The sequence below is a fragment of the Bufo gargarizans genome, chromosome 4 (assembly GCF_014858855.1).
Source record: "Bufo gargarizans isolate SCDJY-AF-19 chromosome 4, ASM1485885v1, whole genome shotgun sequence".
NCBI lineage: Eukaryota > Metazoa > Chordata > Amphibia > Anura > Bufonidae > Bufo > Bufo gargarizans.
The window spans coordinates 56770179-56798027 of record NC_058083.1 but is presented as its reverse complement, the minus strand read 5'-3'; the positions used below and the strand labels follow the sequence as shown (position 1 = coordinate 56798027).

Genomic DNA, 27849 nt, shown 5'->3' with positions numbered 1-27849 from the left:
TTTTGGAGGCGGTGAATGTGGTGTTGTAGGTGGAGGCAGCAATGGAGGAGGAGGAGGCAGCCAACAATGTTTTTTTTATTTTTTTTATTGGGGTAGCCCCCAAAATATTGGGACAAATAAAAAAAAAGAAAACAAAGAATCATTGCACTTGACTTGAGTACAAGAATGTATGTTTGATGGTGGTATAAATGTCTTTTCTGCACAAGGTACAGACAAGTCTTGTGGGATCCATGCCTGGTTAATTTTAATGAACGTGAGCTTGTCCACGTTGGTTGTAGACAGGCAACTGCGTCTATATGTAATGACACCTCCTGCTGTGCTAAATACACATTCAGAGAGTACACTGGCTGCAGGGCAGGCCAGCACCTCCAAGGCATACAGGGCAAACTCTGGCCATGTTGACAATTTGGAGACCCAGAAGTTGAATGGGGCAGAACCATCAGTCAGTACGTGTAGTCGTGTGCACAGGTACTGTTCCACCATGTAGTTCAAATGCTGCATCCTGCTAACAAGCTCCATATCAGCAGTTGGGGCCGGTTGTTGCGGCGAGGTAACAAAGCTTTTCCACATGTCGGCCATGCTAACCCTGCCTTCTGAGGTGCTGGTGCTGACACACCTGCATTGGCGACCTCTTCCTCCTCCCCTGTCTTCGCCTTGTGCTTCCACTTGTCCCCCGGCGTCAGGTGGGAATGCCACCAGCAGAGCGTCTACCAGCGTGGGCTTGTACTCGCGCATATTACGATCACACTCCATTGACGGAATTAAGGACGTTGTCCTTGTAACGGGGATCCAGCAGCGTGGCCACCCAGTAATCAGCACAAGTTAGAATGTGGGAAACTCGGCGGTCGTTGCGGAGACAATGCAGCATGTAATCGCTTATGTGTGCCAGGCTGCCCAGAGGCAACGAAAAGCTGTCCTCTGTGGGAGGTGTATCGTCTGTGTCCTCTGTATCCCCCCATCCACGCAGTAGGGATGGCCATGAGCTGGTCTGGGTGCCACCCTGCTCAGAACATGGTTCCTCCTTCTCCATCTCCTCCTCCTCATCCTCCACCTCGTCATCCTCCAGAACTGTGCCCTGGCTGGACAATTGTGTACCTGGCGTTTGTGGGTGGAGGAACCCACCCTCAGATCCACTTGTGAATGACTGGTCGGAAGTCCTACGAAATGATCCCTCTTCCTCCCCCTGTGCCACATCCTCTTCCATCATCGCCAGCTGCATTTTATCAATGAGGCAGAGAAGTGGGATAGTTACGCTGAGAACAGCGTTATCGGCACTGGCCATGTTGGTGGAGTACTCGAAACAGCGCAACAAGAAACACAAGTCTCGCATGGAGGCCCATGTAGTTCAAATGCTGCCTCCTGCTAACAAGCTCCATATCAGCAGTTGGGGCCGGTTGTTGAGGCGAGGTAACAAAGCTTTTCCACATGTCGGCCATGCTAACCCTGCCTTCTGAGGTGCTGGCGCTGACACAGCTGCATTGGCGACCTCTTCCTCCTCCCCTGCCTTCGCCTTGTGCTTCCACTTGTCCCCCGGCGTCAGTCGGGAATGCTCTCAGGAGCGCGTCTACCAGCGTGCACCTGTAGTCACGCATCTTCAGATCACACTCCAATGAGGGAATTAAGGACGGCACATTGTCTTTGTAACGGGGATCCAGCAGGGTGGCCACCCAGTAGTCAGCACACGTTAAAATGTGGGTAACTCTGCAGTCGTTGCACAGGCACTGCAGCATGTAGTCCTCTGTAGGAAGCGTATCGTCTGCGTCCTCCGTATCCCCCCAGCCACGCACCAGTGATGGGCCCGAGCTGCGTTGGATGCCACCCCGCTGTGAACATGCTTCATCCCCATGCTCCTCCTCCTCGTCCTCCAGTAGTGGGCCCTGGCTGGCCTGAAAGTGTTAGAGATGACCCCTCTTCCTCCTCCTCATCCTGGGCCACATCCTCTTCCATCATCGCCCTAAGTGTTTTCTCAAGGAGACATAGAAGTGGTATTGTAACGCTGATAACGGCATCATCGCCACTGACCATGTTGGTGGAGTACTCGAAACAGCGCAACAGGGCACACAGGTCTCGCATGGAGGCCCAATCATTGGTGGTGAAGTGGTGCTGTTCCACAGTGCGACTCACCCGTGCGTGCTGCAGCTGAAACTCCACTATGGCCTGCTGCTGCTTGCACAGTCTCTCCAGCATGTGCAAGGTGGAGTTCCACCTGGTGGGCATGTCGCATATGAGGAGGTGAGCGGGATGGCCGAAGTTACGCTGTAGAGCAGACAGCCGAGCGGCGGCAGGATGAGAACGCCGGAAGCGCACACAGACGGCCCGCACTTTAGTTCAGACATGTTGGGGTAGTTGTGAATGAATTTCTGCAACACCAAATTCATCACATGCGCCAGGCAAGGGATGTGCGACAAACCGGCTAGTCCCAGAGCTGCAACGAGATTTCGCCCAGTATCGCACTACCACCAGGCCGGGCTTGAGGCCCACTGGCAGCAACCACTCGTCGGTCTGTTGTTTTATACCCCACCACAACTCCTGTGTGTTGTGGGGCCTGTCCCCCAAACACATCAGTTTCAGAAATGCCTGCTGACGTTTACCCCGGGCTGTGCTGAAGTTGGTGGTGAAGGTCTGTCGCTGACCGGATGAGGAGGTGGTAGAAGAGGAGGAGGAAACCGAGTAGGAAGAGGAGGCAACAGGAGGCAAAGAATGATGCCCTGCGATCCTTGGCGGTGGAAGGACGTGCGACAAACAGCTCTCCGCTACATTTACCCAGTGTGCAGTTAGGGAGATATAGCGTCCCTGGCCGTGCTTACTGGTCCACCTATCTGTGGTTAGGTGGACCTTGCCACAGATGGCGTTGCGCAGTGCACACTTGATTTTATCCGATACTTGGTTGTGCAGGGAGGGCACGGCTCTCCTGGAGAAGTAGTGGCGGCTGGTAACTACGTACTGTTGGACAGCAAGCGACATGAGCTGTTTGAAGCTGTCTGTCTCCACCAGCCTGAATGACAGCATTTCAAAGGCCAGCAGTTTAGAAATGCTGGCATTCAGGGCAAGGGATCGAGGGTGGCTAGGTGGGAGTTTACGCTTTCTCTCAAAGGATTGTGAGATGGAGAGCTGACGCTGCCATGTGACATGGTGGAGATGCTTGGTGACGGAGGTGGTGTTGTTGGTTGCACATCCTCTGTTTGCTGGGCGGCAGGTGCCAACGTTCCTCCAGAGGCGGAGAAAGAGGCCTAGGCAGCAGCAGAAGAGGGAGCAGGAGGGGCCTGAGCCCTTTCTTGGTCTTGAAGGTGCTTACTCCACTGCAGCCCGTGTCTCGCATATAGATGCCTGGTCATGCATGCAGGTTGTGTTAAGGTTCAGAACGTTAATGCCTCGCTTTAGGCTCTGATGGCACAGCGTGCAAACCACTCAGGTCTTGTCGTCAGCACATTGTGTGAAGAAGTGCCATGCCAGGGAACTCCTTGAAGCTGCCTTCGGTGTGCTCGGTCCCTGGTGACGGTGGCCAGTAGCAGGCGAACTGTTTTGGCGACTGCTGCTCTGCTTTTGCACCCTGCTCCCACTTTTGCTACGTTGTTGGCTCGGTCTCACCACTGCCTCTTCCTCCAAACTATGAAAGTCAGTGGCACGACCTTCATTCCATGTGGGGTCTAGGACCTCATCGTCTCCTGCATTGTCTTCCACCCAGTTTTCCTCCCTGACCTCCTTTTCGGTTTGCACATTGCAGAAAGACACAGCAGTTGGCACCTGTGTTTCGTCATCACCACAGACGTGCTGAGGTGGCATTCCCATGTCCTCATCAGAAAACATAACTGGTTGTGCGTCAGTGCATTCTATGTCTTCCACCCCCTGCCAGCAGAGTCTTCAAAAGAGACTGCTGCATGACTTGAGGCTCAGACAGGTTCCCCGATATGCACGGGGGTGATGTGACAGACTGATGGGCATGGGTTTTCAGGCGCCATCTGTGCGCTTTCTGCAGAAGACTGGGTGGGAGATAATGTGAACGTGCTGGATCCAGTGTCGGCCACCCAATTGACTAGCGCCTGTACTTGCTCAGGCCTTACCATTCTTAGAACGGCATTAGGCCCGACCAAATATTGCTGTAAATTCTGGCGGCTACTGGGACCTGAGGTAGTAGGTTCAGTAGGACGTGTAGCTGTGGCAGAACGGCCACCTCCTCTCCCTGCACCAGAGGCTCCACCAACATCACCACCACGACGACCATGACCGTGTTCCTTATTAGATGTTTGCCTCATAGTTAGCATTCACAAAGCAAAGTAAAAAGTGGTTAAGTATGTTAAAAATAATTAACCGCCAATATAAACCCTGATGTTGGGTATTGCACTCTATTATTATAATTTTTTTAACTCTATATGACAGCGGTATTTGTGGCCTAAATGTGACAGTCACTTATGCACGTCTTATCCCAGTTGTGCAGTATATCAGAGGGTTTTTTCACCCCAGTATGCCAAAACCGTATTTATGGCCTAAATGTGACAGTGACTTATGCACGTGTAATTCCAGATGTTCAGTTTATTATAGTTTTTTTTCACCCTAACCAAAAAGCTGTATTTCTGTCCTAAATGTGACAGTGACTTATGCACGTGTAATCCCAGTTGTGCAGTATATTAGAGGCTTTTTTCACCCTAACCAAAAATCTGTATTTCTGTCCTAAATGTGACAGTCACTTATGCTTGTCTAATCCCAGATGTGCAGTATATTAGAGGGTTTTTTCACCCCAGTATGCCTTAGCTGTATTTCTGGACTTGCAGATAGCCTGTGCTGGTGCACATTCGTTTCATAAATTGTCTGCCGATTATGTATTGATATTAACTAACTGAAGAAAAAAAGTTCATTTTCAGCAGTAGTTGGCTCAGGGCAGGCTGAAAAAATTGTGCACTGCACCCACAAAACACTTTTTCTGTAGATCGCTGAGTACATAAACCAGTTCTTGATAAGATTTCTCCCTGATCTCTCCCTCACATCAGCCGCATCCTCTCCCTACACTAATCCGAGCAGAGTGACGGGTGGCGCTACGTGACTCCAGCTTAAATAGAGGCTGGGTCACATGCTGCAGTTGGCCAATCACAGCGATGCCAATAGTAGGCATGGCTGTAATGGCCTTTTGGGGCAAGTAGTATGACACTTGTTGATTGGCTGCTTTGCAGCCTTTCAAAAGGCGCCATAAAAATCGCCGAACACCGAACCCAAACTTTTACGTAAATGTTCAGGTTCGGGTCCAGGTGCCGAAAACCCTAAAGTTTGGTACGAACCCGAACTTTACAGTTCGGGTTCACTCAACTCTACTCAGGATCAGTACAGGATAAGTAATGTAATGTATGTACACAGTGACTCCACCAACAGAATAGTGAGTGCAGCTCTGGAGTATAATACAGGATGCAACTCACGATCAGTACAGAAAAAGTATTATAATGTATGTACACAATGACTACACCAGCAGAATAGTGAGCGCAGCTCTGGAGTATAATACAGGATGTCACTCAGGATCAGTACAGGATAAGTAATGCAATGTATGTACACAGTGACTCCAACAACAGAAAAGTGAGTGCAGCTCTGGAGTATAATACAGGATGTAACTCAGGTTAATTTCACGATAAGTAATGAAATATATTTAGATATTGACTGCACCAGCAAAATAGTGAGTGCAGCTCTGGAGTTGTCACGGACGGTGTACAGGAAACAAGGCAAAGCAACATGCATAAATGACTCGCTGGATCCAAAAGCTAAGGAACAAAAGGGAGACCCCTGCAGAAGACCTGGCACTTTCCCTGGCTGCTCAGCCTATGCATAGATCCGAATGGTGGAGGTATGCATATCCACGTACCTTGACTATATAACCCCTGAGCACCCTACAATAGTGAGGGGACACGACCACCGGCTCCCTACACAAGATACGGAGGGAGTCAGGGTCACCTGGGATCCAGCAAACAGAAAATAACAGATAAATGTTCAACACTTAGCTTTTGTAGCAGACAGGAGAACAAGACCAGCATGCACACACACTCCAGGAAGAAGTATAAGCCGCCCAGAAAAGCATTCTGGGGAGGAATTTAAAGGGAAGCAATTAGTCCAACACATGACAGCCGAGAGAGGCTAACGAGATGAGGAACTGAATACCACAACAAAGAAAGTCAAGGAGGAAGTTCTGAAAGGCCTCTGTCAGAGCTTCTCAGCTGTCTGGTTGTGACAGGAGTATAATACAGGATGTAACTCAGGATCAGTACAGGATAAGTAATGTAATGTATGTTCACAGTGACTGCACCAGCAGAATAGTGCGTGCAGCTCTGGAGTATAACACATAATATAACTCAGTATCAGTACAGGATAAGTAATGAAATATATCTACACAGTGACTCCACCAGCAGAATAGTGAGTCCAGCTCTGGAGTATAATACAGTATGTAACTCACGATCAGTACAGAAAAAATATTGTAATGTATGTACACAGTGACTGCACCAGCAGAATAGTGAGCGCAGCTCTGGAGTATAATACAGGATGTCACCCAGGATCAGTACAGGATAAGTAATGTATGTACACAGTGACTCCAACAGCAGAAAAGTGAGTGCAGCTCTTGAGCATAATACAGGATGTAACTCAGGGTTATTTCACAATAAGTAATGAAATATATGTACATAGGGACGGCACCAGCAGAATAGTGAGTGCAGCTCTGGAGTATAATACAGGATGTAACTCAGGATCAGTACAGGATAAGTAATGTATGTACACAGTGACTGCACCAGCAGAATAGTGCGTGCAGCTTTGGAGTATAATACAGGATGTAATTCAGGATTAGTACAGGATAAGTAATGTATGTACACAGTGACTCCACCAGCAGAATAGTGAGTGCAGCTCTGGAGTATAATACAGGATGTAATTCAGGATTAGTACAGGATAAGTAATGTATGTACACAGTGACTCCACCAGCAGAATAGTGAGTGCAGCTCTGGAGTATAATACAGGATGTAACACAGGATCAGTACAGGATAAGTAATGTAATATATGTACATAGTGACTGCACCAGCAGAATAGTGAGTGCAGCTCTGGAGTATAGTACAAAACATGATGTTGTAGGGTGTTAGTATGTATATACTATTATGGAGGGGATATTGTATATGTATAGTTGTATACAATTGGTGTAGGGTGAGTGTATATATGTATAGTTGGTGTATGTATATAATACAATATTAATATTCTAGAGAGTGGCTGGACCCGTGTTAGTTATTCACCATTTGGTTGTGTTTGATATTTTATGCTGATTATGTTTTTTATTATTGTTACATTGTGTTATTGTTATGTTTTATCATTTCAAAGAATAGAAATTCAGAACATGATGTAACTCAGGATCCGAAAACTGTCCTGATCAGTGACTGACAGCTGTCTATGTATATGCAAGAAACTTATACAAGGAATGCTATCAATAATTTTTTAGAGACGCTCACATATTATCGAGCTCACAAAGAGCAGGTCTACAACATGCTGCCTGCAGATTCACTGCATTTTCCTGGTGACCAGTCCCTTTTATGATTGACCAATTAGCTTATAGTAAATCAAAAAAATAAAGTGCAAACGAAAGGAACAGTAAGGCCTCCTGCACGCGACCGTTGTGTGCACCCGTGGCCGTTGTCCCGTTTAACGTGTTTTTCTGCGGTCCCATAGACTTTCAATGGGTCAGTGGAAAAAAAATAAATAAATCGGAAAATGCACCGTTTGGCAGCCGCATCCGTGATCCGTGTTTTCTGGCCATGAAAAAAATATGACCTGTCCTATTTTTTTCACGGCCAACGGTTCACGGACCCATTCAAGTCAATGGGTCCGTGAAAGAACACGGATGCACACAAGATTGGCATCCGCGAACGTGATCTGTGGCCGTAGGTTACTTTCATACAGATGGATCCGAAGATCTGTCTGCATAAAAGCTTTTTCAGAGCTGAGTTTTCACTTCGTGAAAACTCAGATCCGACAGTATATTCTAACACAGAAGCGTTCCCATGGTGATGGGGACGAGTCTAGTTAGAATATACTACAAACTGTGTACATGTCTGCCCTCTGCTGCCTGGCAGCACCCGATCTCTTACAGGGAAATGTGATCAGCACAATTAACCCCTTCAGGTGCGGCACCTGAGGGGTTAATTGTGCGTATCATAGCCCCCTGTAAGAGATCAGGGGCTGCCAGGCAGCAGGGGGCAGACCCCCTTCCCTCCCCAGTTTTAATTTCATTGGTGGCCAGTGCGGCCCCCCCCTCCCTCTACTGTATTAATATCATTGGTGGCCAGTGCGGCCCCCCCGGCCCCCCCTCCCTCTATTGTATTAATATCATTGGTGGCCAGCGCGGCCCTCCCTCTATTGTATTATCATTGGTGGCCAGTGTGCGGCCCCCCTCCCTCTATTGTATTAATATCATTGGTGGCACAGTGTGCACCCCCCCTCCCTCTATTGTATTAATATCATTGGTGGCACAGTGTGCGGCCCCCCCTCCCTCCCTCTATTGTATTAATATCATTGGTGGCCGGTGTGCAGCCTCCTTTCTCCCTTGCCCCCGATCATTGGTGGCAGCAGAGAGTTCAGATCGGAGTCCCAGTTTAATCGCTGGGGCTCCGATCGGTAACCATGGCAACCAGGACTCTACTGCAGTCCTGGTTGCCATGGTTACTTAGCAATTTTAGAAGCATCATACTTACCTGCTGCGCTGTCTGTGACTGGCCGAGAGCTCCTCCTACTGGTAAGTGACAGATCATTAAGCAATGCGCCGCACAGACCTGTCACTTACCAGTAGAAGGAGATCCCGGCCGGTCACAGACAGCGCAGCAGGTAAGTATGATGCTTCTAATATCGCTAAGTAACCATGGCAACCAGGACTGCAGTAGCGTCCTGGTTGCCATGGTTACCGATCGGAGCCCAAGCGATTAAACTGGGACTCCGATCGGAACTCTCCACTACCACCAATGATCGGGGGGCGGGGGCCGGGAGGGGCCGCACACTGTGCCACCAATAATATTAATACAATAGAGGGAGGGGGGGCCGCACACTGTGCCACCAATGATAATACAATAGAGGGAGGAAGGGGCCCGGGGGGGCGCACACTGGCCACTAATGATATTTATGCAATAGATGGAGGGGGGGCCCGGGGGGGCTGCACACTGTACCACCAATGATATTAATACAATAGAGGGAGGGAGGGGGGCCGCACACTGGCCGCCAATGATAATACAATAGTGGGAGGGAGGGGGAGCCGCACACTGGCCACCAATGATATTAAAACTGGGAAGGGAGGGGGGTCTGCCCCCTGCTGCCTGGCAGCCCCTGATCTCTTACAGGGGGCTATGATAAGCACAATTTGCCCCTTCAGGTGCGGCACCTGAGGGGCTAATTGTGTGGATCACAGCCCCCTGTAAGAGATCGGGTGCTGCCAGGCAGCTGAGGGCAGTCATGCACACAGTTCGTAGGATATTCTAACTTGAAGCGTCCCCATCACCATGGGAACACCTCTGTGTTAGAATATACTGTCGGATATGAGTTTTCACGATCTAACTCAAATCCGATGGTATATTCTAACATAGAGGCGTTCCCATGGTAATGGGGACGCTTCAAGTTAAAATATACCATCGGATTGGATAAAACTCAGATCCTATGGTATATTAACTCCTGACTTTATGTTGAAAGTCAATGGGGGATGGATCCGTTTGCAATTGCACCATATTGTGTCAACGTCAAACGGATCCGTCCACATTGACTAGCATTGTAAGTCAGGACGGATCAGTTTGGCTCCGCACGGCCAGGCGGACACCAAAACCAGTGTGAGGGCCCCCCTCCCTTCCTCTATTGTATTAATATCATTGGTTGCCAGTGTGTGGCCTCCCCTCTCCCCCCACCCCCCCGATCATTGGTGGCAGCGGAGAGTCCCAGTTTAATCGCTGGGGCTCCGATCGGTAACCATGGCAACCAGGAGCTACTGCAGTCCTGGTTGCCATGGTTACTTAGCAATATTAGAAGCATCATACTTACCTGCTGCGCTGTCTGTGACCGGCCGGGAGCTCCTCCTACTGGTAAGTGACAGATCATTAAGCAATGCGCCGCACAGACCTGTCACTTACCAGTAGGAGGAGCTCCCGGCCGGTCACAGACAGCGCAGCAGGTAAGTATGATGCTTCTAATATTGCTAAGTAACCATGGCAACCAGGACTGCAGTAGCGTCCTGGTTGCCATGGTTACTGATCTGAGCCCCAGCGATTAAACTGCGACTCCGATCGGAACTCTCCACTGCCACCAATGATCGGGGGGGTGGGGGGAGAAGGGGAGGCCGCACACTTGCCACCAATGACATTATTACAATAGAGGGAGGGAGGAGGGCCGGGGGGGGGGCTGCACACTGTGCCGCCAATGATATTAATACAATAGAGGGAGGGGGGTCGGGGGGGAGGCCTAAGTGAATCTAAAACCGTTCCAGACATTGTTATCTCAGACTCAAGTGTTTCCTGGTGTCTCCTCCCAGACCCTGCCTGGGCACGTCACTGCAGTCCCAGCCCCTCCCTGGGCACGTCACTGCAGTCCCAGCCCCTCCCTGGGCACGTCACTGCAGTCCCAGCCCCTCCATGGGCACGCCACTGCAGTCCCAGCTCAGCAGTCACACGAGACACTCTGCTGCTGCGCTCTGTGGTTCCACTACCTTACAGGAACCTAGACGGCTGCTTCTCCTCTCGTTACTTGTGTGACCCCAATCCTGTGAGTAATGGTCCCCAGTCATTGATATTGTGCCCCATCCTCCGTAACATGAAATCCTCAGCAGGACTGGAGGGTGGGAACCTCCACCTGTTATTAGTGTCGTTCTCTAGACTTTATTATTATAGACTCAGGTTACAGTATTTATTTTTTATTTTTTACTCTTTACTTTAATGTTAATATTGAGAATATTATTATATTATCATAATCACATTTTTTTTTTTACTTTAGCATTCCTCTCACTGGGAATGTTATTAACGTCTTTTCTTATCAGTAGGTTTTGTCTGTTTTTAGACTCCTTATGTTTCCTACTTATACTCCTTCTATATCGTCAGACTTCTGTATGACTGTGATATGTTCTGCTATAATGGCGTTGTACAGGTATACACAGAGGCTGTCCTCATGCACCAGCTGCTCTATGATTTCCTCATATCAGACGTGTCCACACATTTTTAGAGGAAGTCAATTATCTTCTGTGTTGAGACATTTGGGTGGAGTCTCCAGAAGAATCCTACAGATAATGACATATTCTATGTTCCTGAGCCAGGACTGACATATTGACTGAGATCTTTGTCAGGTCTGTTTCATCTGCTAAATCCAGGAGGTTCTGTTTTTCCTTGAAGAGAGCACCAGAGCTGGCACAGGGAGTCTTATAGGCCATGCAATGCATGATGGGTAATGGAATATGCAGATTATCTCTCTTCCAAGAGAAAAGCAGCCATCTCTTGCGTGCCACCAAGTGGCGGTATACACTTTATAACTCAGCATCTGACCCTTTAGGCACTAATCTGCACATCTATCTGTCAGAAATGTCTGACATGTTGGTATTAAGGAGGATCCGTCACCTCTCCTGATGTTTATTTTCCAAAATAAAGCAATGCTGGAGCATCTATTCTTATTACTCCACCTTGTAGTTTAAGAAAGGTCCACCTGGGTGTAACCAGTTGGGGCGTGTGCCCCTTCAAAGTCTGGCACTATCCAATCAGTGCTGCCAGTGTAAGACTGTGACAGGACACCCCTCTCAACTGGTAACACCCAGCTGGACCCTTATTGCTGACTGCTAGTGATTCCTTCATAACTTCTAAAAGGAATAATAGAGGGATGACGCAACATTAAGTAATAATTATAGATGTTCCAGAATTGTTACATTACATGGGGAATGCAGGAAGTTACTAGAACAGACACGACAGGGAGTGACAGCTCCTCTTTAAAAATCTTCCATACCATTACAGGTGAAGATGGGACCCGCGATCCTGACCGCCCTCTGTCTGTGGAGCTGTGTGCTGACTGTGACACCTATAAGCCAAGAGCAAGTAGGAAGAATCACAAATTACATTGAGAAAAACATCTTCCAGTAAGTTGCACTCACCTCGCTTACTTTATGAATCAGGAGAACTTCTTATTATGACAGTGCCATGAGAGGCTACATTCAGAGCTTCCATTACCAGTCCTGGTAGATTTGAAGGAAATCTGTTGTGTGTTCAGGGTAACTATATGTCAAGCCACGATGGTGCTCTAATCCACCGTGATAGAAAATTATGTACAAGAAAAACTATCAAAATGTTATTTTTATTTAAACATGTCAAACATACTTAACCCCTTCCCAACTTGCACCTTACATGTACTGCACAAGTCAGGGCTTTATAGATGATGCCTGCTCAAGATCTGAGTGGGCTCCTTAGCTGCCAAGCTGCCTTAGTCCCAAATGCAGAGTCCATGATTAGAAATGATGCCGATCATGGATGTTTCACCATTCAGTGTTGAAATGTGTTTATGACACAGCATTTTTTGGGAAAATTGGTCAGTAGCTGTAACTACGGTCAAGGACAATATATGTATAGCCGGGGTCTATGACAGAAAAAAATTGTTTATTGTCACCCGAAAATGTAAAAGAAAAATGAAAAATTTATTAAGCTGTCAACTAGGTAGAGGAGGAGTATATTACACATAAAAATTTGTGAATTTCACCCAAACATGTAACAGACAATTTTTTTTTTACCTGTCTACTCGGTATAGCAGTGGTACATCATACCAAAAAATTGGTGATTTTCACCAGAAAATGTAACTGACCATATATATTTTTTTACCTGTCTACTAGGTGGAGGAGGGGTATATTACACCTAAAAATTGTTGAATTTCACCTGAAAATTTAACTGACCAATTTTTTATTTTATTTTTACCAGTCTAAATGGTAAAAAATGTAACTGACTAAGTAGTGAAATGACATAAAATACGTACAAATAAAAATTTGATTTATGAGGTGGAGTTCAAGATGGAGTAGGAGTTTGAGGAGGCGGTAAATGTAGCGGTGTAAGTGGAAACGGCGGTGTAGGAGGACGAGGTAGCCAACACCGATTTTTGGTTTTAATTATTTTTTTATTAAATTAGGCTACACTCCAAAAGAGTGTGAAATATCCAAAATACAACAATTAGCAATTGTGCTGCAGTATAAAAAGGCCGGTATACATGTCTATTCTGCACAAGGTACGGACAAGTCTTGTGGGATCCATGCCTGGTTCATTTTAATGAACGTGAGATTGTCCACATTAGCTGTGGACAGGCGGCTGCGCTTGTCTGTGATGACGCCCCCTGCAGTGCTAAACACACGTTCAGACAATACACTGGCTGCAGGGCAGGCCATCACCTCCAAGGCGTAAAAGGGCAAGCTTAGGCCATGTGCCCCATTTGGAGACCCAGAAGTTGAAGGGGGGCAGTGTCGTCAGTCAGTACGTGGAGGGGTGTGCACACATACTGCTCCACCATGTTGGTGAAATGCTGCCTCCTGCTAAGACGTTCCATATCAGCTGGTGGTGCTGGTTGTTATGGCGTGCTGACAAAGCTTTTCCACATTTCGGCCATGCTAACCCTGCCTTCTGAGGTGCTGGCGGTGCCCCAGCTGCGTTGGCGACCTCTTCCTCGTCATCTGCCTTCGCCTTGTGCTTCCACTGTGTCCCCGCTGTCAGGTGGGAATGCCACCAGCAGAGCGTCTACCAGCGTGCGCTTGTACTCGCGCGTCTTACGATCACACTCCATTGACAGAATTAAGGACGTTACGTTGTCCTTGTAATGGGGATCCAGCAGCGTGGCCACCCAGTAATCAGCACAAGTTAGAATGTGGGAAACTCGGCGGTTGTTGCGGAGACAATGCAGCATGTAATTGCTCATGTGTGCCAGGTTGCCCAGAGGCAATGATAAGCTGTCCTCTGTGGGAGGTGTATCGTCTGTGTCCTGTGTATCCCCCCAGCCACGCAGTAGAGATGGCCATGAGCTGGTCTGGGTGCCACCCTGCTGAGAACATGGTTCCTCCTCTCCATCTCCTCCTCCTCATCCTCCACCTCCTCATCCTCCAGAACTGTGCCCTGGCTGGACAATTGTGTACCTGGCGTTTGTGGGTGGAGGAACTCACCCTCAGATCCACTTGTGAATGACTGGTCGGAAGTCCTACGAAATGATCCCTCTTCCTCCTCCTGTGCCACATCCTCTTCCATCATCTGCCAGCTGCGTTTTATCAAGGAGGCATAGAAGTGGGATAGTTACACTGAGAACGGCGTTATCGGCACTGGCCATGTTGGTGGAGTACTCGTAACAGCGCAACAAGAAACACAAGTCTCGCATGGAGGCCCAGTCATTGGTGGTGAAGTGGTGCTGTTCCGCAGTGCGACTGACCCGTGCGTGCTGCAGCTGAAACTCCACTATCACCTGCTGCTGCTTGCATAGTCTGGCCAGCATGTGCAAGCTGGAGTTCCACCTTGTGGGCACGTCGCATATGAGGCGGTGAGCGGGAAGGCTGAAGTTACGCTGCAGGGCTGACAGCCGAACATCAACAGGGTGAGAACGCCGAAAGCACGCAAAGACGGACCGCACTTTATCCAGTCACTCTAACATATTGAGTAATTTTTTAGAAATCTCTGCACCAACAAATTTGTGCTGAATATGTTCGCCCATTATGAGCCAGGCAAGGGATGTGCGTCAAATCGGCTAGTCCCAGAGCTGCTACGAGATTTCGCCCATTATTGCACACCACCAGGCCGGGCTTGAGGCTGACTGGCACAAATCACTCATCGGTCTGTTGTTTAAGGCCCGTCCACAGCTCCTGTGCGGTGTGGGGTTTGTCCCCCAAACAGATAAGTTTTAAAACTGCTTGCTGTCGTTTACCCCTGGCTGTGCTGAAGTTGGTGGTGAAGGTGTTACGCTGACCGGATGAGGAGCAGAGTAGGAGGAGGAGGCAACAAGAGGCAAACTGAAGCGCCCTGCAATCCTCGGTGGTGGAAGGACATGCGCCAAACTGCTATCTGCCTCAAGCCTAGCCGCCACTGCATTTACCCAGTGTGCTGTTATGGAGATATAATGTCCCTGATCGTGCTTACTGGTCCACGCATCTGTAGTCAGGTGCACCTTGCCATAGATGGCGTTGCGCAATGCACACCTCATTTTGTCCCCTACTTGGTTGTGCAGGGAAAGGGATGGCTCTCCTGGAAAAGTAGTGGCGGCTGGGCACGACGTACTGTGGGACAGCGACCGCCATAAGGCCTTTAAAACTATCCGTCTCCACCAGACGGAATGACAGCATTTCAAAGGCCAGCAATTTAGAAATGCTGGCATTCAGGGCTAGGGATCGCGGGTGAGTAGGGGGGTACTTCCGCTTCCTCTCCAGCATTTGGGAGATGGAGAGCTGAACGCTTCCATGGGACATTGTGGAGATGCTTGGTGACACAGGTGGTGGTGTTGCTGGCAGATCCTCTGTTTGCAGGGTGGCAGGTGGCACTGTCACTCCAGAGGTGGATGAAGAGGCTGAGACTGCAGCAGAAGAGGAAGCAGGAGGAACCAGAGACCTTTCTTGGTTTTTGAGGTGTCTACTCCACTGCAGCTCGTGCTTTGCACTTAAATGTCTGGTCATGCAGGTTGTGCTCAGGTTGAGAACGTTTATGCCTCGCTTCAGGCTCTGATTGCACAGCGTGCAAACCACTCGTGTCTTGTCGTCAGCACATTGTCTGAAGAACTGCCACGCCAGGGAACTCCTTGGAGCTGGCTTTGGTGGTCCCTTGCTGCGGTGGGCAGTAGCAGGCGTACTGTCTAGTGGACGTCCGCTCCGCTTTAGCACCCTGCTCCCTCTTCTGCTGTTGGTCCGGTTGGCTCTGTGCGACCACCGCCTCTTCCTCCGAACTACATAGGTCACTCGCATGACCTTGATTCCATGTGGGGTCGAGGACCTCATCTTCCTCCACATCATCTTCCACCCAGTCTTCACCCCTGCCTTCCTTGTTGGTCTGCATACTTTCGAAAGCCACAGCAGTTGCCACCTGTGTTTCGTCATCATCCGAGACGTGCTGCGATGGTCCTCCCATGTACTCATCTTGAAAGAAAAGTTATTGGGCATCAGTGCACTCAATCTCTTCCACTTCTGGGGCAGAGCTAGGTGGATGGCCCTGGGAAACAATGCTAACAGAGTCATCAGAAAGCAGAAGAGACTGCTGTATGACTTGGGTCTCAGACTGCTTGGCTGATTTGCAAGGGATTGAGGTGAAAGACTGATGGACATCGGCTGCAGGTGCTAACTATGGTCTTTCAGCAGGAGACTGGGTGGGAGACAATGTGAAGGAACTGGATCCACTGTCAGCAACCCAATCTACTATTTAGCAAAATGGAGTGGCTCTACTACTCCGTAGGATAGAGAGGTGCTCAATATCTAGGTGTGAACTCCAAACACCAGAAAGTAAAGAATTTTAAATAATATTGGAGATATGGCACTCAATATCTGGAAATTTGCTCAAACAAGTCACTTTATTCATGCAATAACTTTTTAAAAAAAAATAATTAAAATGTCATACAAAGTACGTAATTTGTACAGAAATGAAATAACATAATGATAAAACGTCACAATTGACAGTATAAAAAATCACTTATAGTGTAGATATACACACATCAGACAGCAAATGGGTGTCTACTATTGCCTGTACTTGTTCAGGCCTCACCATTCGTAGAGCCGCATTAGGCCCGACCAAATACCGTTGCAGATTCTGTCGCCTACTCGCACCTGAGGAAGGGTTTTCACTTGTGCGTGTAGCTGGCACAGATCAACCACGTCCTCTCCCTGCAAAAGGGGCTCCACCAGCAGCACCACAACCTGGGCCACGTCACTTATTTGACGCTCTCATCATATTTCGCGAATTTAGGATCTTGCCCTAAATGGGTGTTTAATTAATAGTAGAATAGAACGACAGTATGTAAAGGGTGAATCTCACAGGGCCTGATCCAGACTAGGCCTCAATTAAAGATTTGTTTGCCCAAAATGGCTGTATTTCAAATACCTGAATCAAACCCCTGTATTTAAAGGGTTTATCGCACATGGCCTGAACCAGACTAGGCCTCATCTAAAGATTTGTTTGCCCCAAATGACTGTATTTTAAATACCTGATTCAAACCACTATATGTAAAGGGTGTATCTCACACGGCCAGAACAAGACTAGGCCTCAATTCATTTTTTTTTGCCCAAAATGGCTGTATTTTAAATACCTGAATAGAAAGACAGTATGTAAAGGGTGTATCTCACAATGACATCTGCAGCAAAGGCTACCAACTAAATTTTTGGCTGATTTGCAAGGGGGTGAGGTGAAAGACTGATGGACATCGGCTGCAGGTGCCAACTGTGGTCTTTCAGCAGGAGACTGGGTGGGAGACAATGTGAAGGAACTGGATCCACTGTCAGCAACCCAATCTACTATTGCCTGTACTTGTTCAGGCCTCACCATTCGTAGAGCAGCATTAGGCCCGACCAAATACCGTTGCAGATTCTGTCGCCTACTCGCACCTGAGGAAGGGTTTTTACTTGTGCGTGTAGCTTTAACAGATCGACCATGTCCTCTCCCTGCAACAGGAGCACCACGACCTGGGCCACGTCCCTTATTTGACACTCTTCTCATATTTCTCGAATTTAGGATCTTGCCCTAAATGGGTGTTTAATTAATAGTTAAATAGAACGACAGTATGTAAGGGGTGTATCTCACACGGCCTGAACCAGACTAGGCCTCAATTAAAGATTTGTTTGGCCAAAATGGCTGTATTTCAAATACCTGAATCAAATCTCTGTATTTAAAGGGTGTTTCTCACACGGCCTGACCCACAGTAGGCCTGAATTAAAGATTTGTGCACCAAATGGCGGTATTTCAAATATCTGAATATAACCCCTGTATATAAAGGGTGTATCTCACAACGATATATGCAGCAAATGCAAATAAACTTTTTTTGCCCAAACGGGTGTTTGTTTAATAACTGAATATGGCAGCAGTATATAACCCTGGAATTTCAAACGTCAAGATGCTGCAAGGCCTGAAATATTGTGCATTTTGCCCCAAAAAGGGTGTTTTATTAATGGAAGAATATAAGCCCTGTATATACAGGGTGTATCTCACACGGCCTGACCCACAGTAGGCCTCAATTAAAGATTTGTGCACCAAATGGCGTTATTTCAAATATCTGAATATAACCTCTGTATATACAGGGTGTATCTCACACGCCCTGATCCACACTAGGATGCTATCATAGAATTGTGTCCAAAATGGCTTTATTTCAAATAACTGAATAGAAAGACAGTATGTAAAGGCTGCCAACTATTTTTTTTTGCCCAAACGGGTGTTTGTTTAATAACTGAATTTGACAGCAGTATATAACCCTGGAATTTTTACACGTGATGATGCTGCAAGGCCTGAAAAATAGTGGAATCTGGCAAAAAAAAATGTTTTTAAAAATCAAGAAAATGATGGCTGTATTTCTAGCTTATATTGTACACTACTAAGGCTACTTTCACACTTGCGTTCGGAGCAGATCCGTCTGGTGTCTGCACAGACGGATCCGCTCCTATAATGCAGACGATGGGATCTGTTCAGAACGGATCCGTCTGCATTATATTTCAGAAAAAATTCTAAGTGTGAAAGTTAGTCCAGACTTTACATTGAAAGTCAAAGATGGATCCGTTTGAAATTGAGCCATATAGTGTCAACTTCAAACAGATCCGTCCCCATTGACTTAGATTGTAAGTCTGGATGGATCCGTTTGGCTCCGCACGGCCAGGCGGACAGTGTCCGCCTGCTGAGCGGAGCGGAAGCCAAACGGTGCCAGACTGAGGCATTCTGAGCGGATCCGCATCCACTCAGAATGCATTGGGGCCGTACGGATGAGTTCGGGGCCGCTTGTGAGAGCCTTCAAACGGAACTCACAAGCGGAGCCCCGAACGCTAGTGTGAAAGTAACCTTATCCAGATGTTGTATATTGCCAAAAAAGTGTTTTTTGGGTAACAGAATATGAAAGCTGTATATATTAAACTTGAATTTAACACTTGCAGATCTGGAAAATAGTGTTTTTTGTCAAAAAAAAGTGTGTTTTAAAAAAAACAGAAAATGATGGCTGTATTTCTAGCTTAAATTGCACACTGACTAATCCAGATGTTGTATATTGCCAAAAAAGTGTTTTTTGGGTAGAATGATCACTTAACTGGGATTAAAACCAGTCAAACCACAATAATATATATGGCACCCATAAATATTGCAAGTATAATTGAACAGTGGGGTTGCCTTAGTCAATGGTTAAAATAGTAGGCCCAATAATTTAATTAGAGACTACATGCATTAGTCGTCATACACCACCAAATGAAAAAGGTAGAGAGGAGAAGCAGGTGTGAAATGTAAACACTTGCTGGGAGGGTGAGTTTACGAAACATAGGGATACAGATAAAGAGGGAGACAGATGCTGGGTCTCTTCCCCTAGTTTATCCCTCGGTTCTAACTCAAAATGATGCCCTCACTATATGTCCCTTAGTGTCCCTTGCAGGCAATGACTTATTAAGCCCCTTTGGATACAACGTATCCAACGTATGAATCCAAAACGCCTCCCTGCGTAACAATCTTTTCAAATCACCTCCCCTCCTTGGTTGACATACCTGTTCTATGACCTGATACTTCAGTTGTGCAACAAAATGATTGTGGTTATGAAAATGAGGGAACGGGTAACAGCAAATTTTGTTTCCGCATTGTGGATTTGTGTTTACATATGCGGTCTTTCACCATTTGCATTGTCTCTCCCACATACAATAATCCGCACGGGCATTTAATAAGATAAATGATATTTTTTGTATCGCAAGTGTAATAGCCTCTAATCTTATAGGCCTTCCCAGTACGTGGGTGATAAAAATATTGTCCTTTTTGTACATTACTACATTGCATGCAGTGGAGACAAGGAAATGTGCCTCCCTTTTGACTAATGACCAAAGTTCCAATGTCAGAATGAACCAAATGGTCCCTCAAATTGGCGCTACGTTTATTGCAAATAAGAGGTGGATTTTTAAGCTCCTCTACCATTGGATAGGATCTACCCAGGATATGCCAATGTTTGCACACAATATTATCGAAAAGGTGGTTATATGGGTGATATTTATGTACAAATGGTATACGTGCGCCTGTCTCCTTGTCCCTGGCTGTGATTATACTCTCACTAGCACGCCGCGCTTCCCTGAGTACCCCCTCTGGATAACCTCTGTCCCGGAACCTGGAAGCCATCTCCTCCATTCTCAGGGTTTGTGTCTCAGGGGTGGACACTATCCTTTTAACCCTTAAAAACTGGGACTTGGGGATTGCCTTTTTTTTAGGGAAAGTGGATGTGCACTCTGGTAGTGTAATACGCTATTCCTATCTGTTTCCTTACGAAACAGATCCGCGGCCAGACACCCATCCAACCGTTTCGAGAACCGTACGTCCAAGAAACTAATCGTATGATAATCATAAGTCGTAGTAAATTTTAATTCTTCACAGACGTTATTTAGATGTTCCAAAAATAAGAGGAGGGGCTTGGTGGCCCCGCCCATACGCAAAAAATGTCGTCAATGTATCTTTTCCATACCGTGACAAAACTCTTGAAATATTCATGTATTATAAACATGGTAATTTTCAAATGACCACATATATATATTTGCGTAGGGCGGAGCCACATTCGAGCCCATCGCAGTCCTGCGTTGCTGTATGTAAAATTGATCACCAAACAGGAAATAGTTCTCATGGAGAACTAGGTGTAACATATCTCCCAAAAATTGCTGTTGTTCACTGGAATAACCACTAGACTGCAACAAGGAGGTGGTGGTCTCCACCCCCTTAGAATGCTCTATAGAGGTATAGAGGCTCGCCACATCTATCGTTACGAGTAAGCAATCATCCGGAATATTATTTAACTCCTTAATAATAGTCAGAAAATGGGTATTTTTGCTTTTTTTACCAATGGTGTCAAAACTTTCTCCAATACGATTGCCAAGAGAGACAATATCGAGTCAACCAAAGGCCACAATTGGCTGTCCAGGCAGATTTATAAGTGTTTTATGCACCTTTGGTAAAAGATAAAACACAGGTGTGACCGGTGAATGGCTAATCAAAAATTTGTATAGCTTATCATCAATAACCCCACAAGTCTTATAACCCGATGCCATTTCCATAATTTTCGCCTTAATGCGAAATACCGGGTTATAGTCCAATCTTTTATATGTGGTGGTGTCGGATAATTGACCTAATGCTTCTTGTACATATTTAACTTTATCCATAATAACAATGGAGCCGCCTTTATCGGCGGACTTCACCACCAAAGATTGGTCCTTCATCAAATCGTCTACTGCCTGTCGTTCTTCAGTGGAGAAATTGGAAGTTATATGTAGCTCGCCTTTTCTAGCCGCCTCCATCTTGGTTTGGATCTCTTTGGTCACAAGATGGACAAATGTCTCTACAGGGTGATACACTTTAGGGGGTGTAAATTTGCTTTTCACATGTAAGCCTAGATCCGTCAGCTTTAATGTCGACGCCCCTTTATTATCGTTGTTTCGGCGGGTGAGATTGAAAGCGCACTTTTCTGTGAGGGATTTACCTTCACAGATGGTGAGTATCAGCGATAATAAAGGGGCGTCGACATTAAAGCTGACGGATCTCCCTTGGCAATCGTATTGCAGAAAGTTTGACACCATTGGTAAAAAATACTGAATCATTTTTGTTGGATACGTCCCATTTTCTGACTATTATTAAGGAGTTAACTAATATACCGGATGATTGCTTACTCGTAACGATAGCTGTGGCGAGCCTCTATACCTCTATAGAGCATTCTAAGGGAATGGATACCACCACCTCCTTGTTGCAGTCTAGTGGTTATTCCAGTGAACAACAGCAATTTTTGGGAGATATGTTACACCTAGTTCTCCATGAGAACTATTTCCTGTTTGGTGATCAATTTTACATACAGCAACACGAACTGCGATGGGCTCGAATGTGGCTCCGCCCTACGCAAATATATATATGTGGTCATTTGAAAATTACCATGTTTATAATACATGAATATTTCAAGAGTTTTGTCACGGTATGGAAAAGATACATTGACGACATTTTTTGCGTATGGGCGGGGCCACTGAGCCCCTCCTCCTATTTTTGGAACATCGAAATAACGTCTGGGAAGAATAAAAATTTACTACGACTTATGATTATCAAACGATTAGTTTCTTGGACGTACGGATCTCGAAACGGTTAGATGGGTGTCTGGCCGCGGATCTGTTTCGTAAGGAAACAGATAGGAATAGCGTATTACACTACCAGAGTGCACATCCACTTTCCCTAAAAAAGGCAATCCCCAAGTCCCAGTTTTTAGGGGTTAAAAGGATAGTGTCCACCCCTGAGACACAAACCCTGAGAATGGAGGAGATGGCTTCCAGGTTCCGGGACAGAGGTTATCCAGAGGGGGTACTCAGGGAAGCGCGGCGTGCTAGTGAGAGTATAATTCCAGCCAGGGACAAGGAGACAACCACCTTTTCGATAATATTGTGCGCAAACATTGGCATATCCTGGGTAAATCCTATCCAATGGTAGAGGAGTTTAAAAATCCACCTCTTATTTGAAATAAACGTAGCGCCAATTTGAGGGACCATTTGGTTCATTTTGACATTGGAACCAGGAATAAAATACAGATCCAGAGAACTTTGGTCATTAGTCAAAAGGGAGGCCCATTTCCTTGTCTCCACTGCATGCAATGTAGTAATGTACAAAAAGGACAATATTTTTATCACCCACGTACTGGGAAGGCCTATAAGATTAGAGGCTATTACACTTGCGATACAAAAAATGTCATTTATCTTATTAAATGCCCGTCCGGATTATTGTATGTGGGAGAGACAATGCAAATGGTGAAAGACCGCATATGTAAACACAAATCCACAATGCGGAAACAAAACTTGCTGTTACCCATTCCCTCTCATTTTCATAACCACAATCATTCTGTTGCACAACTGAAGTATCAGGTCATAGAGCAGGTATGTCAGCCAAGGAGGGGAGGTGATTTGAAAAGATTGTTACGCAGGGAGGCTATTTGGATTCATACGTTGGATACGTTATATCCAAAGGGGCTTGATAAGGATTTGTTATTTTTTGCAGAGTGCAATGCCACGCATCTGGCCTGGAAAGACACGAATTAGAACGTCAGGTGTCTCTCATCATTAACTAGCGATGTCTGTTTCTAATTGATTGATGATGTCATAACCATGTTATTTAGGTCTGTAGAATGTGAGGAAGTGTCAGTATGTATTGTGCAGTTGAGGAAGGCTGACATGCCGCAACGCGTTCTGTGAACCGTTCAATTAACTACATTCTGAAGAGCAAGTTTGTCTGCTGGGATTTTTTCGTATGCATCATATGGGGATTGCTCCTTTCCCGTGCAGACATTGAAAAGGTTGTGAGCTGTCTTATTTGGGTACTGTTGTTACTAATGCATGTAGTCTCTAATTAAATTATTGGGCCTACTATTTTAACCATTGATTAATAAAAGTTATTTTTTAAGGCAACCCCACTGTTCAATTATACTTGCAATATTTTTGGGTGCCATATATACAGGGAGTGCAGAATTATTAGGCAAGTTGTATTTTTGAGGATTAATTTTATTATTGAACAACAACCATGTTCTCAATGAACCCAAAAAACTCATTAATATCAAAGCTGAATATTTTTGGAAGTAGTTTTTAGTTTGTTTTTAGTTTTAGCTATTTTAGGGGGATATCTGTGTGTGCAGGTGACTATTACTGTGCATAATTATTAGGCAACTTAACAAAAAACAAATATATACCCATTTCAATTATTTATTTTTACCAGTGAAACCAATATAACATCTCAACATTCACAAATATACATTTCTGACATTCAAAAACAAAACAAAAACAAATCAGTGACCAATATAGCCACCTTTCTTTGCAAGGACACTCAAAAGCCTGCCATCCATGGATTCTGTCAGTGTTTTGATCTGTTCACCATCAACATTGCGTGCAGCAGCAACCACAGCCTCCCAGACACTGTTCAGAGAGGTGTACTGTTTTCCCTCCTTGTAAATCTCACATTTGATGATGGACCACAGGTTCTCAATGGGGTTCAGATCAGGTGAACAAGGAGGCCATGTCATTAGATTTTCTTCTTTTATACCCTTTCTTGCCAGCCACGCTGTGGAGTACTTGGACACGTGTGATGGAGCATTGTCCTGCATGAAAATCATGTTTTTCTTGATGGATGCAGACTTCTTCCTGTACCACTGCTTGAAGAAGGTGTCTTCCAGAAACTGGCAGTAGGACTGGGAGTTGAGCTTGACTCCATCCTCAACCCGAAAAGGCCCCACAAGCTCATCTTTGATGATACCAGCCCAAACCAGTACTCCACCTCCACCTTGCTGGCGTCTGAGTTGGACTGGAGCTCTCTGCCCTTCACCAATCCGGCCACGGGCCCATCCATCTGCCCATCAAGACTCACTCTCATTTCATCAGTCCATAAAACCTTAGAAAAATCAGTCTTGAGATATTTCTTGGCCCAGTCTTGACGTTTCAGCTTGTGTGTCTTGTTCAGTGGTGGTCGTCTTTCAGCCTTTCTTACCTTGGCCATGTCTCTGAGTATTGCACACCTTGTGCTTTTGGGCACTCCAGTGATGTTGCAGCTCTGGAATATGGCCAAACTGGTGGCAAGTGGCATCTTGGCAGCTGCACGCTTGACTTTTCTCAGTTCATGGGCAGTTATTTTGCGCCTTGGTTTTTCCACACGCTTCTTGCGACCCTGTTGACTATTTTGAATGAAACGCTTGATTGTTCGATGATCACACTTCAGAAGCTTTGCAATTTTAAGAGTGCTGCATCCCTCTGCAAGATATCTCACTATTTTTGACTTTTCTGAGCCTGTCAAGTCCTTCTTTTGACCCATTTTGCCAAAGGAAAGGAAGTTGCCTAATAATTATGCACACCTGATATAGGGTGTTGATGTCATTAGACCACACCCCTTCTCATTACAGAGATGCACATCACCTAATATGCTTAATTGGTAGTAGGCTTTCGAGCCTATACAGCTTGGAGTAAGACAACATGCATAAAGAGGATGATGTGGTCAAAATACTCATTTGCCTAATAATTCTGCACTCCCTGTAGAGACATGTTTGCATAGGCAGAAATCCCGATGGCAAATGTCATGTAATCAGTCCATATATATAGGGCATCTGATCTTTGTATGGAGAGACACCGTTCCTACGTAGTCTCAAACTTTCAGAGTCAATAGGGTTCACTCGTTTATAGATAATGTAATGCACACATTTGGTACTCTCACGATATGTTGCGCTGATCCAAAATCCTTTTTGCGTGCAGAGGTTCTTTCAGTGGCGTCCCACAGCTCCACCATGCTCCAACAGTGATAGTTTCGATTTGCTGTTTTTTTTCAGATTTTACAGGATGTAACTCAGGATCAGTACAGGATAAGTAATGTAATGTATGTACTCAGTGACTGCACCAGCAGAATAGTGAGTGCAGCTCTGGAGTATACTAAATAATTTAATTTGTAAATAAGTACAAGTTTGTAAGTATGGAATACAAATTACTTTTAACTAATTACTGTACTATTCATTTTACATGAGTATAAAATAGGTTTTAAGTAAATAATCGGGTTTGTTTTATTATCTGGCAGGGGTTTGCAGGATCAGTATGCCTATTTGGTTAAGTTTACTAATGAAGAATGCAACAAAAATTTACAAACCAAAGATTTTGACGTGATTCTGAAAGAGGATAAATCTGCCGGCATAAGTAAAAAAGTGGTCAATAAAGAAATCTATAATGGAAAGCGAATGATGGCCGCATCCTACATAAAGGAGAAGAAATTTGACATACATGCCGAATCTCGCCTATTAAACCCTGATCCTATAAAGTCTCCCATCAGCAAACTACTGGAGGGGACCCCCGCCGCTGGTTGTGTTGTATTTTTCTCCTTGAACTCCCCTTGTGTACAGACCTGCACTGATCCCAAGGGGAAGTACAACATTATCGACAAACTTAATAAACACAACCTTCCCACGAGCCGAGCCTTCGCTTACACCAAAGTGTTCGAGAAGGATAAGAAGAAACCAGAGGACGAGGTTTGGAAAAACTGGGGAGTTCTCGATGGCAAAATGACTTTACTTCGGTGTAGCGGAAATAACTGCATTAAATGCTTTAATAATGGAGTCAAAAATAAGGCCTGCTATAAGGATTAGTCTAGATGATCAGATTACGTTGCTGCTTTGCTTATAACTATTACACATCTTCCCAGTAGCATATTAACTATAAGATTTGCTTTTCCTTTTAAATTTTAAATTTTTTGTATACCAAATGAAATAAACACATAAATGAATACCTATAAAATACTAGTATCTGAGGAGAGACGGCTGGTTGTCACGCTCAAAGTTTATATCTGTATGACAACATATAACAAGCTTAATAAATAAACTGCTGAAATTAGAATCTCAAAATCTCTGATGTTTAATTTCCATTTCACTGCACTTAGGGGGTCATTTAGTATCCAGCAATGCGCCTATATTAGGCATATTTCCGCCAGAAATTGCAGCGAAAAGGTTATTTGCGCCACAATCTGTGACTTTTCCCAACCAGGTCTAAAAAAGTCGCCATGGAGTGGCGGCGGAGGGGTAGGGCCGCAGGCCTGTCTCATTCATCATTTTTTACGCCTGTTTTAGGCGTACACAATGGTCTAAATGTAAGACAGGAAGCTGTATTATATTTAAAACTGGCAGCACCTCTTCATAACTCCACCAGATCCAACGGCAGCTAAAGGGGTTATTAAGACCAGCATCTAAAACCGACTGGTCTTCGTAAATGACCCCCTTAAAGGCTATTTACACCTTTGGAGTCAATTTTTTTTTATCATTGCATTTAGGGGTGGCGCCATCCTGGCTGGTTCTCTCTTGGTTCGTTATTGTGGTGAGTCCCTCCTTATTATGTGCATTCCGGTTTGTCTCACATGGACTTCTATTGTGCCATTAGGCATTGACTTAGAAACTGGATGCTTTCTGCCCTTTGGGATATGGGTTTTTCTATTCTGACCCATCTTTCCTATCTATACCTGTAGACTCACCCTCACTACTGTAATTATTGACATCTGCGGTGCTATTATGCCATTATTATGTACTAACATATTATGTACCTAGTCCGCTGATTGTGCCTTTTTTACATTTATGACCAGAGCCTTCCATCCAGGGTGGCGCTGTTAGCCATTTTTTTCCCTGTTCTCTTCTTGTCCCTGTATCATTGCATTCTGTTATATGTAATCTTGATGAATTTTTTTACGACATAAATAAATATTTATAATTATTTCTATTTCTGGCGTCTTGAGCTCCATTTTCTCTTTGTTCTCATTTAACTTATTTTTGGCTAAAAATCATATTTTCAATTGGCCTTTATAAAAAATATTGAGCTGTTCAGTCACAAAGGTTTAACTGTTTTTCTAACTGTGTGACTGCTACTTTCACTTTCACTTTGTGCTTGTCATCTAATTACCCTCATTTCTAAACTAATAAGAGGTATTAAATACTTATTTAAGCCATATTCTTTTCAGCAAGATAAGAACTGAGCTGTAATTAGTGTTTATAATGTCAGAGAGCAGAGATAAGGAGCCCGTCAGCTCCCCAACTGACGGAAAAGAGATAAAATACACAGTCAGCTAGTAGAGGATCTCAGCTCTTTGCAGAAAAAAGGATTCCATATTGTTAATAAATACCAACAGAAAAAAAAAAAATTGTTCAAAATAAGTATAATGCAATAATATT

General features: G+C 45.4%; 1 protein-coding gene across 1 annotated transcript; it reads left to right on the top strand.

The window, feature by feature from the left end:
- The first annotated feature begins 10615 nt into the window (after nt 1-10615).
- Nucleotides 10616-26526, top strand: LOC122934705. Its single transcript, XM_044290359.1, has 3 exons — nt 10616-10737; nt 11967-12088; nt 25722-26526. Exons 2-3 carry the CDS (start codon nt 11973-11975, stop codon nt 26281-26283), a joined length of 678 nt encoding a protein of 225 aa, XP_044146294.1. The 5' UTR covers nt 10616-10737; nt 11967-11972; the 3' UTR covers nt 26284-26526.
- The last annotated feature ends 1323 nt before the right edge of the window (nt 26527-27849 follow it).